The sequence below is a fragment of the Nuphar pumila genome, chromosome 15, assembly GCF_984573655.1.
Source record: "Nuphar pumila chromosome 15, dmNupPumi1.hap1.1, whole genome shotgun sequence".
Lineage (NCBI taxonomy): Eukaryota > Viridiplantae > Streptophyta > Magnoliopsida > Nymphaeales > Nymphaeaceae > Nuphar > Nuphar pumila.
The window spans coordinates 10,624,046-10,642,443 of NC_143263.1; the positions used below are offsets into that span (position 1 = coordinate 10,624,046).

Genomic DNA, 18,398 nt, shown 5'->3' on the forward strand with positions numbered 1-18,398 from the left:
ATATGACCGAGTCCACCAAATTTTGTCAAAGCACAGTCTGTCACCTATTGCAAGATGAAACTGAACAAGCCGAACGGGAGCAGATCAGGTCATATTGAATACAGCCGATTATCCACCACATCTCACTTGATGGAGATGTGCATTAGGGATGCAAACTGGTTGGGTTTCGGATCTCAAAATACATTGGACAGTCAGGTGATCGGGACCGCCAAATTTTGCAAATTCCTCTTCCTGGATCCGACCCATTTGCAACCCTAATGTGCATGGGCCTCTCTCACAGGTTCCAAGATGTGAGAGGTGGGGATTCATCGGTTATGTTCAACGAATTAATTGTGGTCGTTCAACTCTGTTTTCAGAGGATTCCTCCTCATGAGAGTAGGGGTGGCAATCGGGTCCGGTTGGCGGGTTGGCAGGTCGGGTTGGCAGGTCAGCATACCTCAACCCGAACCCGACCCGTTTATTAAACGGGTCGGCTGTGGCAAACACGAACCCGACCCGTTTAATAAACGGGTAACCCGACACGACCCGCCAACCCATTTAATAAATGGATTGGGTCGGGTAAACGGGTTTTCAGGTTGGCGTGTTGACGGATCGGGTTGGCAGGTAGGCAGGTTGGCGGGTCGGGTTGGCGGGTTGACGGGTCGGGCAGACGGGTTGACGGGTCGGGCAGACAGGTTGGCGGGTCAGGTTGGCGGGTTGACCCACCCGCCTAACCCGTTTATTAAACGGGTCAGCCGGGTTGGCATACCCCCAACCCAAACCCGACCTGTTTAATAAACGGGTTACGCGGGTCTACCCGTTTATTAAACGGGTTGGCTTAAGCCCAACCCGAACCCGCCTAAGAGGCGGGTTGGCCGGTCGGGTTGGCGGGTCGTGTCAGAAATTGCCACCCCTACATGAGAGGGAGGATCAGGTGCAATGTGATTGCACTTTTAGTGTGCCGCTGCACCTGATTGCCCTCCGTCATTTCTTGGGCCCACAACTGACAGACCTTACCTCCAAGATGGTGATCAGGTACAGCGGCACAATAAAAGTATGCAATCACATTACACCTGATTTTTTTTTTCTGCGTGATCAGTAGGTCCAATGCCTCGACCTCGCAGCCACCGTTGGTGTGAATGAGAGATCAATCCGGATCAAACCCTTTAGATATATTTCCTTCGGTGAAAAAAAGGAAATTATATTAACCTTTTTTTATTGCAGGGTCGGGTTTGATGAAAAAAAATATTTCTACAACTAGCAAATTCATTGAATTTTAAACCGACTCTTTTTTCACTAATCCCTAAGCAATGAATGACGAGTCAAATGGTTTGGCAATTCTTCGTGTAGGGAAGATTTACTTTTTTTTAGTAAATATACTTGTTGATTGAGTCTATTAGCTTGGTTGGCTCGGGATTGGTACAAATTCAACCGTTGAATTCCCGTCCCCATGTGCTGTCTGAACATTTGTCCCTCGACCCACAACCGTGAGGCTTATCTTATTGCCACAATCTGATTCGTCCAACTGGATATATCACCACCATGTACAAAGTAACACTAACCCACTTGAGAGTTTCTGAGGCTACAGCTCCTTCCGTTCCCCTCTCTGCATCCTCTATGGCTTCAAATTTCTCCTGCAACTCTCTTCTTGAGTTGCGCATCTCTACAGGGAAGACCCCAACCATTGTCAGGAATCCCACCCTTGGCTTCCAAGTATGCAACCATGCCAGCTTCCACTGCTCCATGCTTACAAAGAGAATGGTCATCTCCAGGAAAGCAATAAGAAGCGGTGTTTACTGCGGTTCGGTGAAACAGGAAGGGCCCAGAGTGGAAACCCAAGATCCTGTAACAAAGCCCCCTTCTTCCAAGCTTGTTCTTGTTGTTGGAGGCTCTGGTGGCGTTGGTAAGAATTCCTTGATCAAAAACTTCAAGTTTCAGTTGTACCATGAATTAGTCTATCATCTTTTGGAGTGTTGGATTTTTGTATTCTTATGTGGGTGGTTTGAATTTTTTTCAAAATTAATGAACAAGTTGATCGTCAAAAGGGTGGATGATGGTGTTGAATTTGTACCAATCGTCTCAAGTTTTGGTTGTACCATGAATTAATCTATCGGCTATGGAAGAGGTAGTTTTTGAGTTCTTGTGTGGGTGGTTTGAATTTTTGTTGAAAATTGTTGATCAAGCCACTGGTGTCATAGTGGATGATGGGGTTGAATTTGTTGGTGTCTTTGTCCTTGTGTTAGTATTATCATTCCATGTTTGGGCGAGAAATCGGTGGTGATGATTGTTGTTTTCTTTTAGATTGGTCAGGAAGTGAAAGAGGGTCTTCCAGTTGGGAGTCTGCTACAGTGGATTGTGTAAGGTTTTGGCTTGGGGTTCTTGTTGAAAGTCTGTTAACTTGGAGAGAAGTTCAGAGAACAAGATTATGCAAGGGTGTCTAGTATTGATAGAATTTTTTCCTTCATTTTTAGACTTCCCTGGGCCGTCAACTAGAAGCATCAGTTTTAGATATGAACTTACATGAAATGATTCATGTGTGTATGTTATTAAATTCATCTTCACTGAGTATTACAAACCAAGAGTATTGCAATGGAAATTATGGAAGGTGGCAACTGGAACTAAACTTACAATACACTTTTTCAATTGTTTCTTTTACATTGTACTTGACTCCTGAATTGATGAAGCTTTTATTTGATTTCAGGGCAGCTTGTTGTTGCATCCTTGCTAGACCGAGGCATCAAGACACACTTATTATTACGTGATCCTTTAAAAGCAGCATCTTTGTTTGGTGAACAAGATGAAAGCAATCTAAAGGTGCCTGATCTAGCTTTTCCATGATATAGTTTGAAATTCTTGCGTGCTCTTATTCTGTCAATTCTTCTTTACACAATATAAAATTCGATCATGAGTTACGTGTGAAATATATGTTCATTCATTGAGCTAAAATATGTCAAAACATCGTAACCATTTGATCATAGGTTTGGAAGAGTGACACTAGGAATCCATCCGACCTGTGCCCAGCTATCTTTGAGGTACATGTTTGATTTTCCTATGAGACCTTGTGCACTTTTTTCTTAATGTAGTGGTCTAGTTATTGAATTATTTGTGCCCATGAAAATTCAAAATATAGGAGTCTTGTTTCCTAGGGCATCACACATGTCATTTGCTGCACTGGAACAACTGCTTTTCCTTCAAGGCGCTGGGATGGAGATAATACACCGGAAAGAGTGGGTAAGCATGATGTTTATGGCCATTATGAACCGTCCATGAATCAGACAAACTCAGTTTAAGTGGTTATTTGTATTCAATTTACCAAAACCCACTTTGATATTTGTTTCTTATTGATGTTCATCAGTTTTTTTTTCATTAAACATTTAATGTTGTTCTTTAAATTTTCCAACTTTTAAATTGATAGATCTAAGATTAGTGCTTATGGTTGCTATGGTTGTGCTACCAAGTAAAGATCTCTGTGGAACTACAACTGAATTTAAAAGCCTGAAATGGTTAAATGTGGATGATATTGATTATGAGTTATGACTGTTTTGAAGATTGGGAGGGTGTTTGCAATCTTGTAGCTGCATTGCCTCGGACACTGACAAGATTTGTTCTTATATCATCAGTTGGTGTCACAAAATTCAATGAACTTCCATGGAGGTATGCAAGCTTCTGATGCCTTGAGTTAGCAGTGTAAGGCAGAAATACTTTATGTAGTTTCAGGAGTCCATCTCAATATCTGGAGGAATATTTGATAATTACTGACATTTTTTTGTGTCAGCATGGTTCTTCTATTTACCACATGTATCTGTGCAAATTGATATCTCACCTGGTTGATAGTTAAAGATTTTGTAGTGACCTAGAAATGCATTCCATTACTGAATTCTCCTCGGTTTATTTTGAACTTTCCCTTTAGCTGGTGCAAGATTTGCACTCAATATGCACAATTTCATTGTAGCAGAATTTTTGCTGTAACATTACATGGTGCCCAAAGATCAACCAAATGATGTTTTTGTAGCAAACTTTAAGAGAAGCTTTGAAGCTTATTGATAAACGACATAATTTGAACAATAAAGGTCAGTTGTTGTTCACTTGTTTTAACTTTTAAGCCTTAGGTAGTGTAATGAAATGGTGGTCTTCCACAAAAGCAAGAGAAATCTTCAAAAGAGTGTCTATTGGAGATACTTCAAGCACAACCCATAAAAGGATAAAAATGGAAGAACACACTAAAATAATAAATCTTTATTTTTTCACAAGAAATGCTTAAGAAGCATTGATACTATGTGGAGGGGGATCACCCCTATTTATACAAGTGGGTGAGAGATGAAGGAGCGCTCTCCTTGAGAGTCGTTGGACCTAGTCCAACGGCTTTAAATATAACCGTTAAACTAGGTCCAACGACTATATCCTAGTCAAGTCCTAGTTGGGACTTGACTAGAATACAATGTCTAGTTCAAAATGAACTAGACAATAAATAAAAATAAAAATAAAGAAAAAAAGAGTAAAAATAAATATATATATATATATATAATATTATATTATCATTATATATATTATATATGTTACATTTTAACACTCCCCCTCAAACTTACGGTACAATGAGCGAAAGTTTATTTAAGAGAAAGTAAAATCTGGGAGCAGCAAGAGGTTTGGTGAAGAAGTCTGGTAATTGGTATTCTGATGTAACATAGAGCAGATTAATGGTTCCATGTAGATATTCATCTCTAACATAGTGACAGTCCATCTCAATATGTTTGGTGCGTTCATAAAATGTCTAAAGCTTTGGGAGAGGGTGATTGAGTATAGGTTGAGGAAGGTTGTCATGATATCGGAGAATCAATTTGGTTTTATGCCTAGAAGATCAACTATGGAAGCTATACATCTTCTTAGACAACTTATTGAGAGATATAGAGAGAGGAACAAAGATTTGCATATGGTTTTTATTGATTTGAAGAAGGCATACGATAGAGTACCTAAGGATGTTCTCTGGTGGACAATGATGAAGAAAGGTGTTTCTCTCAAGTACATTAGTACAATTAAAGATATGTACGAAAGAATAGTAACCAATGTCCGCACTTGTGGAGGGATGACAACCAATTTTCCTATAACGGTTGGGTTACATCAAGGATCTGCATTAATCCCTTTCCTATTTGCTATAGTGATGGATGAGCTTACGAGATCAATTCAAGAAAATGTGTCGTGGTGTATGTTGTTTGTTGATGATATTGTTTTGATTGATGAGTCTAGAGTTGGGGTTAATGCTAAGTTAGAATTATGGAGACAGACATTAGAAGCAAGAGGTTTTAAGTTGAGTAAGAGTAAGACAGAATATATGGAATGTCGGTTTAGTAAGCAACAAAGTAGTGATGGGAGTGTAGTGAAGCTTGGTGAGCAAGAAATACCGGTGAATGATTGTTTCAAATATTTGGGATCTATCATTCAAAAGTATGGAGAAATTGATAGAGATGTAAATCATAGGATAAAGGTTGGGTGGATGAAATGGAAAAGTGCAATTGGAGTGTTGTGCGACCGTAGAATGCCATTGCAGTTGAAGGGAAAGTTTTATAGGACGACAATTAGGCCCGCTTTACTATATGGTACGGAATGTTGGGCTGCCAAGTGACATCATATTCAAAAAATGAGTGTAGTTGAGATGCATATGCTTAGATGGATGTGTGAAAATATAATAAAAGATAAGATTCGAAACGAGGAGATACGTAAGAAGGTAGGCGTTGCATCCATTGAAAATAAGATAAGAGAGAATCGTTTACGATGGTTTGGACATATTCGGCGAAGGCCTAATGATACTCCAGTTAGAAGGATGGAGAAATGGGAAAATATATTAGTTAAAAGAGGTCGGGATAGGCCTAAGAAGACTTGGATGGAGATAATAGGAAAGGATATGAATGCTTTGAACCTCACCGAGGACATGGCATTGGATAGAAATGATTGGAGGAGAAGGATTCATGTGGAAGACCCAGAATGATTTTCTTTTTTGGTTCATATCGCCGACCCCAATTGTTTTGGGATGAAGGCGTAGTTGTTGTTGTTGTTGTCTTGTTTTCACAGCACATTCTTGAAGCTCAGCTCGCATGTCAGCTAACAGACGTCTGAGCTAAACTACTTTCATTGTCGTGGTGGTCATGGCTCTATATTCAGCTTTGGTGAAGGCGAGAGAGACCTTTTGTTGCTTTTTGCATCTTCACGAAATTAAGGATTCACCTAAGAAAACACAAAAACTAGTGGTTGAGTGTCTATCATTGGGATCACCTCCCTAGTCTGCATCAGTATAGGCAATTAAATCTAAAGACGATGAAGCAGACAAGAAGAGTACTCGTGAAAGGAAAGACTTTATGTATCTAATAATACGCAAGACTGCTCCATATGAACAGAGGTGGGAGCATGTTGAAATTGACTGGTTGTGTGGAGAGCGTGTGTTATATCTGGCCTAGTAATGGAGAGATAGGAGAGTGCTCTGATAAGCTGTCTGTAAGGAGTGGGATCATCAAGAGGTTTTCCATCATCAATCCTCATTTTGATGTTGACAACCTCTGGAGTGTCTACTTTTTTGTCATCTGTAATTCTGGACCTGGAAACAATATCAAAAGCAAATTTATATTGAGATACTAAATACCCACGAGGGGAATAAGCAACTTCAATTCTTAAAAAATATCTTAATAAACCTAAGTCAGTCATTTCAAAATGAGTTTTAAGAAGAGTTTTGATGTTTACAACTTCATGTTTGTCGCCTCTGGTGATGATCATATCATCCACATAGAGAAGGAGGACAATAATGCCTACATCAAAATTCTTAGTAAACAAAGCAGTGTCAGTCAAATAAGATTGAAAACCAATATCAAGCATAACACGACTAAATCTATCATACCAGGCTTTTGGTGCCTATTTAAGACCATAAAGAGCTTTTTCTAAACGAAGAGTTTTACCCTTAAGGATACTAATACCAGGTGGAACTTCCATGTACACTTCTTCAATTAGATTTTCATTGAGAAAAACATTTTTTATATTCATCTGAAATATAGATCATTTTCTAATGGAGGCCAACGCTATTAATGTTCTGACAGTGGTCATACGAGCAACTGGGGCAAAAGTTTCTTCATAATCGATGGCGTACTCTTTAGCATACCCTTTGGCCACTAATCATGGTTTATACATTTCAAGAGTTTTATCACTCTTGGTTTTGACTTTGTAGACCCATCGACAACCTATAGGTTTCTTACCTTGAGGAATATCTTGAATAGTCCATGTGTTAGCATTTTCTAATGTATCCAATTCTATCTTCATGGCTTCTACCCATTCTATATGGTTTTTTGCTTGAGAATAGGATGACGGATCTGCATATGATTGTATTAATGCAATAACCACCTTGTATGTGGGTGAAAATGATTCATATGACACAAATTTTCCATGAGACCTAGAAATTCTAGATGACCTTCTGGTTGGTACTTCGAAATATTTTTCTACTGCTACATGGAAGATTTGACTCTCTACGTCTTGAATATTGTAGACTAACGTCCCTATAGGTTTGTTCTTCATTATCAACATTATGTTCAACAACAATAGGACTTTGATCATTGTCAAAATCACATTCAAGATCTCATTCATTAGATTTTAAAGTCAAATCTATTAAATAGAATATTCAATGACTTCCTTGGGTTTTTTGAATTCAAAAAAACTTTCTTTCTCTAGGAAAGATACATTTCTTGATATATATAATTTTTCATTTTGAAAATCAAAACACTTATGGCCTTTTTTATTATTTGCATATCCTAAGAAGGCACAAGGAATCGCACGTGGAGAGAAATTGTCATTCTTGTTGGTGAAAACAAAACACTTGTATCCAAAAACTCTTAATCTAGAATAATCATGAGATAAGTTGACAAGTTTTTCAATCAGAGTTATGTTTTTTAAAGAAGAAGATAGCATTCGATTAATAAGATAGGTAGCAGTTAGTGCAGCTTCCGCCCAAAATTCTTTTGGAACTTGATTTGCTATTAATAAGGTCCTAGTAGTTTTCATGATGTGTCGATGTTTATGTTCGGCCAATTCATTTTGTTGTAGTGTGTGTGAACAAGATCTTTTATGTGTGATGCTATGTAAGTTGAGATAGTCTTTGAATTCTTTAGATATAAATTTTTTCCTTGAATCAATGTGAAAAATGTAAATATCATTTTAAAATTTATTTTTAACCATTTTATAAAATGTTTCAAAATATGAAAAAATCTCATATTTATACTCATGTAAATCCAAGCATGCCTAGAAAAATCATCAACAAAAATTACATAATATGTATATTCACCTTTTGAAATAACTGTTGCAAAACCCCAAACATTCGAATGTATTAATTCAAGTGGTCTAGAGGAAACAAAAGTTCTATCATGAAATGGTAATCTTTTCATTTTGCCAAGGCTACACTCTTTACAAGTAAAACTTTCAGAATTACAAAATTTTTCTAAACTTGAAAAATGTTGGATTTTAGACATATGAGGATGACCAAGTCTTTTGTGCCATAAATCCAACTCTAATTTCTGAGCATTATAACAGAAAGAATTCTTAGGCAATTCAAAAAGATCCATGTAATAGAGTCCCCATTCTCTATGGCCTTCCCCAATCAGCTTCCCTAACTGACGATCATGTACCGAACAACCATGAGAAGAGAGGAGATATTACACCCATAATCAGATATTTGAGAAACAGACAAGAGATTTAAATTTAGTTTAGAAATATATCTAACTTCTGGAATAAAAAATTTCTTTGTTTTAAGAAGTTTTTCAAAAAAATTTATTCCTTCTATTTCAAGAGAGGTACCATCAGCTGTGAAAACTTTTGACACACTTGAGTTACTTTTAAGACATTCAGATAAGCTATTGACATTTGGAGTCATATGAAAAGAAGCATCAGAGTCAAGAAGCCAAAGAAAGTTACTAGGATCGAAGAATGATGAAACAGCTACTCCAGTTGAGGCTTCAGTTGAGGATGATGCTCCTTTGAGAAGGGGTTGAAGAATTTTCATCAATTGAGCCATAGATATCGGTGCATCTTGATCTTTTAATTCTGATCCGATCGATGCAACTTTCTTTTTGTCTCTTCTCTTTAACGTAGGACATTGAGGCCTATAGTGCCCGACTCATGACAAATGACTTTTCTTTTGTCAAAATCATCACCTTGTCTACCAAAATGAGGAGGCCTATAAGTGCACACATAGTTACCCGGTCTAGACACAACTAGAATGGAGTCATCTTCAATTTTTGGAGTATTCTTTCTAAGTCTATTTTTCTCCATAGTTAGTTCCTCTATAGTATCAATGATAAAGGAAACTTTTCCTCGATGTAGAAGAGCCGATTTGGTCAACTCAAATTCCGCTTTTAAACCTTTTATAAATTGATAAAAATGTTTTATATCAAGTTGCTTTTAGCGAAGCTTGATATCTTCAGAACAATGCCATTTTGGCTCAAGAATAGTCAATTTCTCCCAAAGTCCGGATAACTCATTGTAATATTCTCTAATAGTTTTGTCCTTTTGAGTCATCGTCCGGACTTTGTCTTATAAATTGCACACATGTGCAATATCTTTAAAGGAATACATGTTTTTAAGATATTCTTAAGTTATATCGATATGTTCAAATTTAGCAAGACTAGAGCATTTCTTAATGTCAACGCTATTAATTAGCCATGACATAATTTTGGCATGCCCTATTCAAAATGAACTAGACAATAAATAAAAATAAAAAGAAAAGAAAAAAAATATATATATATATATATATTATTATATTATATATTTTACATTTTAACGGGTAGGATATGTGTTGCCTTAGCAGATTAGATAGGCTTGGTCTTTTAGGAAATTATTTCTACTGCATGTAGTAATTGTTTGAGGTTTTGGATTTTGTTTTTGGGTTAGTGTGATATGATGAGTTGTGGAGCCTGATTCATAGTTTTTGCCCTTACAGGAAGGGTGGTCCGGGGCTCCCCCCGACGCGGGTCCAAGAATTTTCTGAAGGAGATTGGCATGGAACAGGACAAAAGTATTATCTTCAGTGACAGTCAGAGTGCTTTGTGCCTTGCAAAGAATCCAGTATTTCATTTAAAGACAAAGCACATTCAATTAAAGTATCATTACATTCGAGAGAAGATAAATGATGAGACATTGTCATTAGAGAAGATCCTTTGTGCCGAGAATCCAGCAGATATGTTGACAAAGGGTGTGACCACTGAGAAACTGAGGTTGTGCATTGCCTCAGTTGGAATCCTTCATTGAGCATGAGGGAGGGATGTCGTTCCAGAGATTCAGAGAAGAGTTTGAGAAGAAAGACAGATGGAGAATTTTTTCTTTGTATCAGTCTCCAAGTGGGAGATTGATGAGTTGTGGAGCCTGATTCATAGTTTTTGCCCTTGCAGGAAGAGGGGTCCGGGGCCTCCCCCCGGCGCGGGTCAGCGGGCCATCCAGGGGGGCGCCCCTGGCGGGGTTATAGGGGGGCAGCGCCCCCCCCCAAAAAAAGAAATTTTTTTTGGGGGCTTATGTTTGGGACCCGGTTTTTTATGGATCAGACCCGATTTGGTTAGGGTTAGGGTTGTCGCCCTTGCCTTGTATATATTCTTTCTTTTCTTTCCCCATCTAGTAACTATCGAATAAGAGTAATAAGATTTCTCTCTGGGCGGCCGTGGTTTTTTACTCTCTCTCGGATTTGAGGAGAGGTTTTTCCACGTAAATATGTGTGTTCTTCCTGTGTTTTGTTTGATCGTTCTTGTTCTTTGTTACCTTTTGGTTGTTTCTTTCTCGTGGTTTTCCTAACATGATATTCCTCTCATGCAACTAAGTTACTGAGGGTCCCAAAAATAATTGTCACTCTTGTATGCATTTGTTTGACATTGGTCCATTGTGGTCAAGCGCATCAGATCTGCTTGAATGGGTCAAAGTTTGTTTGTTTTCTGGATTGCGGATCATCATTAGACTCAAACACAAACAGAATTTTTGGTATTCTATTGTTGGACTGATATTACAAATTAGTGCATAAATGCATACGCTTCAACTCATAAATGAATAGAAAACTTGCATACATATAATTGAGTGTGGAAATTTGTGTTGCCTTAGCTCAACATGTAGATGTTTTTTCCAGCTTGTCTACTTTACTTAGCTTAGCAGATTAGACAGCGCTCTAGTGAAATTGGAAGTAAAACAGGGCTGATTGTTTGGAGACATGCATGGAACGAAAGCATAGGCACACCTTAAAAAAAAACTTTTACTCGTGTTATTTGGAGTTCTTAAAATGTCATTTGCATATGATAGAGAAAGGGGTGTTTGAGACTCGTGCATGCTTTGTCAGATTAAGAAAATACAAATGCTTTGTAATCATGATGGTATGGACAGGAATGCCTACAATTAAAGCATGCTAATTTGTAAGTAGAAAATCTATGGTATTTAGTTTATTCATGCAACTGAATTTATTGACACAATCTACCTTTAAAGTATAATTTTGAGAATTGAGCCTCCGAACCAACTTTTTTTGTAAAATCATTTTTCAGCATCATGAATCTGTTTGGCGTTCTTAAGTTCAAGAAGATGGGAGAAGATTTTGTTCGTAATTCTGGCATTCCCTATACTATTATCAGGTTTGAGGTTTCCTATTTCTTCTGTTGCACTCATGAATTCTTGTAATGGAATTCTCATCTTGCATATTTATGCATCACAAAGAAGTATAACCTTGTTTTTTTAATTAGTAATTGAATAGAGTATGATAAAGTTTGATTTCCAGGGCAGGAAGATTGACTGATGGTCCATATACTTCATATGATCTAAATACTCTCTTAAAAGCAACCGCAGGGCAACGTCGTGCAGTTGTTATAAGTCAAGGCAAGTCAATTTTCATTCTTTTAAAGCAGAGAAAAATAATGAGAAGTTGTCTATTCATTGGTAGCTTCTGCTCCATGGTTTTATATTAAAATGCCTCTCTAGAGCGGGCAATAATTCATTGCCCATTTGGTTTACATATTTTTTTTAAGGAAAGGAAAGATTGATATTCCTTAAAAACTGAGTACAATACTTCATTGCCCATTTGGTTTGCATATTGATTTCATGCCCTTGTTGGTTCACTCGTTTCCACCAAAATAATAATTTTCAAGATTTGGTATGTTTTGTGCTACTTATAGGAATGCTGAAAATCGTGGAGTTTTTTTTTTAGGCCAAAGGGATAATTTGTTCAGAACTTCAGAGTTTGGTATTCCTACTAGTAAGGCTAAATTTACAGATCTAGGACATACTAGAAATCTAGTTGCATCTGAATGACCACCCAATATCTCTGAGAAGCTATATAAGGATTCATGCCTCAAAGAAAATTTCCAGTTTTTCAACAACATTTGTGCTATGAACATTAACCAAGAGGAAGTTCTACAAACTCTAGTTTTGCCTGATTAAGGATCTATAGTTCACAATAATTTTATATTTGAATGAAGCTTCATTTTCCTGCTTGGAAAGAATTTAATACAAATTAATATCTATGTTTGGTCAAATTACATGGAAAAAGTGCAAAAAATTGACTTTTTGCCTTCTGTTCCAGCAAAGTATGAAATTTTTTAACCCTCATTGGCCTGTCACTTATCAATTTATCTCCTTGTATTATATCTTCTACGATGTCTCTTAAGAAGAAAAATGATGTCTCTTGGTAGTGTATTAGAGATACATTAGAATTTATCTCCTTGTATCATCTCTTGTAATGTAAGCTCCTGCCAAACACCAGTGAAAATCTTGATATACAAAAACTTTCATATGTTTGCTGGAACAAAAACAAAAAGTCAATCTGTGCAATTTCTCCATACTGAATGGAAACAACGTTTGAATTTCTTTGCTCATCCTAAGGATTATATTAGTTGTATATTAATACAGAACTGAGTAACGGGTTCCCAACAATCATGAAAAAGTTTGAAACTTGGAATTTAACAGTAACTGGCTTTCCAGTCATTGTTTGCAACACATGCCCCTTGGAGTTGTGGCTAATAAATTGTAAGTGTAGACTTCCTTTAGTATGAATTACAATAATTCTTCTAATTATCTTATGTTGAACTCAAGCCAATAAGCACATTCTAAATTTCCAATGCCTATTTGGAGATAAAATGTTGAATGTTAATGGCATCTTTTACTATGTTATAAGAAAACTTTGTGATGCCAACTTTACTGTACTTCAATAGCCGTTCATGAATGGGCATTTTATCCTCTCAATCATGAGAAACCAACAATTCCATATATACCAATTTATTGAATTTCAGGAAATTTTATTGCTGATAGTTGCAACAATTCTTTTGTGATGACATGGATTGTGTAGTGCTTTTCTATTGTATGCCACTTTCGTTCTATTTTTTTATTCTGGAGGTGTGGGTTTTCATGTTTGTTAGGAGATAAACTTGTGGGGGAGGTAAGCAGGCTTGTTGTGGCAGAAGCTTGCATACAGGCACTGGATATAGAGTTTACTCAGGGTGAAATTTATGAGATAAACTCTGTTGAGGTGAGTGTTTATAGACATTGATCATGTGAATGTGATTATAACATCAAACTTCTAAGCAGTGCTGCAGCATATTGCTTTATTTAGCCATTTCCACTGATCCTTGAGTGAGTGGTTCCTATGGTTTCGAAGGAGCTAACCTAGCAATATAGTCAAATACCAGGATGTATGGTGAAAAATAAAAGAAAGCTTGCATGAGAACCAAATCATGCAATTCTTTGAAGAATGAGGGCCATGCAGTGCTTTTTGCTTTTTGCTTGCTTCAAATCTTAGATCTTAGTCCTCTCTTTATAAGTTATCTTTGAATGGATTATCTTGTGTTCTAATTTGTCATAGCCAAAATTCTATGCATCATAAATGGATATTTTGATAGTATTTTGTTAAAAGGATTTATCAAAACTACTGGAATGGTTACTTGAATTCTGTAAAAATAGTTGTGATGTGGGTTCGAAGTTTAGAATAAGTACAAAAGTGTCTTCAAACAGACTTAAAGAGTATAGAAGAAGAATATAGAAAGATTATTTGACATTAGTAGTAGTTAGATTCATCAGTTTGTTGCCAGAAGCATTTTCCTAATCTTATACATGGAACTTTTCAAAGACTCACTGTGGAAAGAGGGAGTGACAGTAAATGTTTTCTCTTCATTCAGAATATGATTAAAAGCAGTAGTTTTTATATGTTGCTTCCACTCTTTATTCCCCTGTTATTTTTCCCATCTGTTAATGCATCCTCTGCTTGCATTTTATGGTTTGCCTTGCTCTTTGATGATGTTATTACATGAGCTGTCAAACCTTTCTGGTTGTCTTTTTGAGACATGCTTTCTGTTGTGATCAGTTTGTTTAGAGGAGTTATTTTATAACTGAGCAGCTATTTTTAACCATTCTTTCTCAAACTTAATATTTACTTGAATAGGGAGAAGGACCTGGAAGCGACTCTAAGAAATGGAAGGAGCTTTTCAGAGCTGCTCAGACTTCATAACCCAGTGTTCTGTAGCTATGATATGATGCTTCAATTGACGACTATCATACAGTTATCATGTATATTTGTGATGTATCTTTAGAAAATTTGGAGTTATTGAGTTCCATCTGATCATAAATTTAAATTTTATATGTTCTATAAAGTGACTTAAAAGCTGATAAGCTTTCAATGACATGAAAGAAAAATCAAAGGTGAAAAGGATATTGTCATGCAATTTCCTTAGACAGTGAAAGCTTTCTATCTTGAAATAGCCCTGTTTCATCTTGTGCTAATGAATCATGTTTGGCAGGTTGAGTCACATTTTGCCTTGATATGGGCAAGCAAGTCATTCTTATTATTAATTTCTTATAGTTGCAGCAGTCCAAGTTCAATCTTGTAGATATAGACCATTAGTGTAACGGCTAAGGCTACAGATCTTAACTTACACAAGTTTATGGATTCTTTACATAGATTTGAAGTTGGTTCCTGGCTGATCTTCGTAGTAAGGTCATCTTACGGGCCTACCAAATATAATCAGTAATTTCCCCTTGTTTCCCTAATCAACATCCTTCAAGAGAGAGAGAGAGAGAGAGAGAGAGAGAGAGAGAGAGAGAGAGAGAGAGAGAGAGAAAGAGAGACTTTGTATCTCAAATTGAAGATCTCTGTATCAACATCAAATATATTTCTTGCATCTCGTGGTCTGGAAAACCAACTTTATCAGCTAGATGTGTCAAGTGTGCTGGTCTTTTGTACACATCTGGAATACGTGGCTATGTTATAGTTATTAGAATGTTTACAAGAAACTAAAATCTAAGTTTAGAAAGAGAGAAGTACAGAAGTTTGAGTGATAAAGTTACTTAAGGTGTCACCAGAAACACGACAGAGACATGCCCCTTCTCTGAAATGATGATGGAGTTTGGTCACTCAAGAAGATTTGAATGCTTGAAAGTTTGTGATGTAAACATAAAACTTCCTGACAATCTCCACTCAGATATTCTTGCTGATTCATATGAGAATCATCTCCTGATGTCAAGTGCCATCACACCCATCTTTGCCATTTCACCAGTGCTATGACTTACGCCCAATACAATCTGCTGACTTGCTATATCCATCATCTTCAATAATATACACAAAAATCTGCAAGAATTATCTCAGAAGTGTTGATATTTATCAATGGCAAAGAACTTGTAAACCTTTCTTTTTATTCACCCAATTGGAAGTAGCTTCTGGCTTCCTACCCGGCTCCCACCAACAACCTGGCTTACATATGTTCCCGTTAACCTGAATTTGCATAATTGCTTGGTGAAGTTATACACTTCCCTGTTGAATCTATACAACTGCCACTTTAATTTCACATTTTCAGGAATGCTCACGAGACAGACAAGACTAAGGAGAGAGAACAAGTATAAACAAGAAAGTGTTCAAGACTTCACCAGTAATCACCACATGAGCATGATCCTTGTGTGAAATGGTGATAGCGATTTGGATCTTTGAGAAAGACTTCCTGCTTGAAAAATTGTGAGGTAAACTTGAAAAACTCATGGCAATCTTCACAGACACGGAGATTCTTGCTGATTCTTAGGGGCATCTCATGTCCACAGGCATTCAATGCAAAAGCAAGTGCCAACTTCTCACTATGTCCACATAGTGCGTGCATCTTTTGTGCCTCATCAACATCACGACTCACACCTGATGTATTCCGTACATAACCGGCTGCCTCCATCGTGTTCAATAATTCATCCAAAAATCTGTTAAGCTTATATGAAAAGGGCCGAGAATTGTCAGAGACTGTGAACTTATAAACCCTTCTTTGTATTTCCACCCAACTGCATGCAGTGTCCGGTTTTAGCCCCAGCTCCTTCATCAGTAACCTCACTCTAGAGACGTTCTCCCAACAACCCAAATCTGCATAAATCCTTGATAAAAGTATGTAAGTTCCTACATTATATTGGTTGAAACCAAGAGCTTTCTTAGCTGCAAATTGGCCTAATTCCAAGCTCTTGTGGTTCCTGCAACTAGCAAGAAGTGCTGTCCAGACTATTTCAGATGGTTCTATGGTCATATTACATATAAAATTATAAGCTTCCTGAAGACGACCAGCACGACCATAAATATCTATTATGGATGCAAAATGTTTCACTTCTGGTGTAATGTTATAGTCCTGCTGCATGGATAGAAACTGCTTCAATCCTTCCTCAACTAGCCCCGCATGACTACATGTTGATAGAACTGCCGTAAATGTGACAGCATCCGGCCTAATTCCAGACTCCAACATCAACTTAAATGTTTCTAATGCTTTCTTGCTCAGACCATGCATCCCATAGCCCATAATCATAGTGGTCCATGTTATCACATTTCTTTCAGGCATTCTTCTAAATACCAACACAGCATAGTCCAGCTTACAACTCTTTACATACATGTCTATGAGGGCATTTCCCATCTTGATCACTACTTCTCCACTTTCAAATTTGAAGAGTCTGCCATGAATTTCTCTACCACATTGCAGATCTGCCACTCCTGCACATGCCTGCAAAACAGGTGCAAGCATCTCCAACTTGGGTGGTTCAGTCCCACCATGGATCATCAGCCTGAACATTTGGAGTGCAGTTTCTGGCAGTCCATCTGTTGTATAAGCTGAGATCATAATGTTCCATGATACCATATTCCTTTCAACCATCCTATCAAAGACTCGCCGAGCATAGCTCAAATTCCTGCACTTTACATACATGTCCATAAAACTAGTTTCAATTATAATGTCCCTCTTGAGCCTGGATCTAATGAAAAAACCGTGAATGGATTTTCCAAGCTTATGTTGCATCACTTGAGCACATGCCGATAGGCTACTAGACAGTGTTATCTGATTTGGCTTGACTCCTTCCTGCAACATCTGTCTAAAGAGCTCAAGAGACTCAAATCCAAGCTGATTCTGGTTCAACCCAGAAATCATGGTCGTCCATGAGATAACATCTCTTTTATCAATTTCTACAAACAGTTGGCGCGCTGCCGCACAGTCTCCCGAGACAAGATACAGTTCCACCAGGCCAGTGCTGACAAAGATATCTTGTTGGTACCCAGATCGAATAACGAACGCATGGATCTGTTTGTAATTACACATGGGGAATTTCAGGCTAGAGCAGAGCTTCAGCAGTAAAGAAATGGTGAAATTGTCTGGAAAGATGCCATGTTTTCTCATAAGAAAGTAGTGTTTCAGAGCTTGGTCAGACCTATTGGTTCTAAGATGGCTTCTGATGATGGCATTGTAGTGGAAGGTAGTTACTGGATGTTTCATATCATTCAGAAGTGTTTGTGGTTTAGTAGGCGTGGAGTAGAAAGCATGGAGTTCAAAGAACAGAGAGTAGAAATCCTTGGTTCTGTGATATGGGTGGTGTAATTGAGACGTAAAAACTGAGCTGCCTTTCTGCATGGTGGCATCATAGTGGAAGTAGGAAGAACCTACTCTGATTTTCTAAGAGCTTATTATCAGGTGATCTGTCATATCACTGCTTGTCGGTGCTATTGCATCGCCACCGTCCACTTGCAAAATTTGTGGGGCCCAGCTCACCTTGCACATGACATCACCGTCGGCGGCTTTGCTGGTGGCCCTTCATCACCATAATGGACGGCCTTGATGCCAAATCACTGGTGCAAATTGGACTCGATGACTAAATATACCCGTTGCACCGCCTGCTAAGTTTGGATAGTGCCTACATGACAAATATCATGTAAAAAGAAGTTCGGATCCACTCATCCTATGACATCCCCCATCTTCATACCCCTTTTAAATCTTATGATGCAAGTTGTTTTGAACAAATCTGACCATATAGATAGATTCAGCACGGTCTATTCAATAAGAAACCACATTTGGAACATAGTTTTTGAACAAAATTTTGATTTTCTAAATTATGAAATTGCTTGTTTTGTCAACCGTTGATTTTTTTAATCACTAAAAAATCTTTCA

The 18,398-nt window shown here is 37.6% G+C and overlaps 1 protein-coding gene and 1 pseudogene across 2 annotated transcripts; one reads left to right on the forward strand and one right to left on the reverse strand.

Moving 5' to 3' along the window:
- Positions 1-1,544: 1,544 nt before the first annotated feature.
- Positions 1,545-14,659, forward strand: LOC149814460 (uncharacterized protein At2g34460, chloroplastic-like). Of its 2 annotated transcripts, XM_089990040.1 has the most exons (9): positions 1,545-1,882; positions 2,681-2,793; positions 2,958-3,011; positions 3,126-3,210; positions 3,528-3,633; positions 11,514-11,600; positions 11,744-11,841; positions 13,377-13,486; positions 14,396-14,659. In XM_089990040.1, exons 1-9 carry the CDS (start codon positions 1,597-1,599, stop codon positions 14,459-14,461), a joined length of 1,005 nt encoding a protein of 334 aa, XP_089846166.1. In that variant the 5' UTR covers positions 1,545-1,596; the 3' UTR covers positions 14,462-14,659. The 2 variants fall into 2 exon arrangements, with proteins under 2 accessions (XP_089846166.1, XP_089846167.1); XM_089990041.1 differs by lacking the exon at positions 13,377-13,486 and having other exon boundaries at positions 11,744-11,845; positions 14,400-14,659.
- Positions 14,660-15,869: 1,210 nt separating this feature from the next.
- On the reverse strand, positions 15,870-17,555 carry LOC149814461 (pentatricopeptide repeat-containing protein At3g26782, mitochondrial pseudogene; annotated as a pseudogene).
- Between the last annotated feature and the right edge of the window lie 843 nt (positions 17,556-18,398).

Bases quoted from the DNA above. Each gene is read 5' to 3' on its own strand.
- LOC149814460 (XM_089990040.1), top strand. From the start codon at position 1,597: ATGGCTTCAAATTTCTCCTGCAACTCTCTTCTTGAGTTGCGCATCTCT. The intron at 3,634-11,513 runs GTATGCAAGCTT...ATCATTTTTCAG, and splicing joins TTCAATGAACTTCCATGGAG to CATCATGAATCTGTTTGGCG. The intron at 11,842-13,376 runs GCAAGTCAATTT...CATGTTTGTTAG, and splicing joins TGCAGTTGTTATAAGTCAAG to GAGATAAACTTGTGGGGGAG.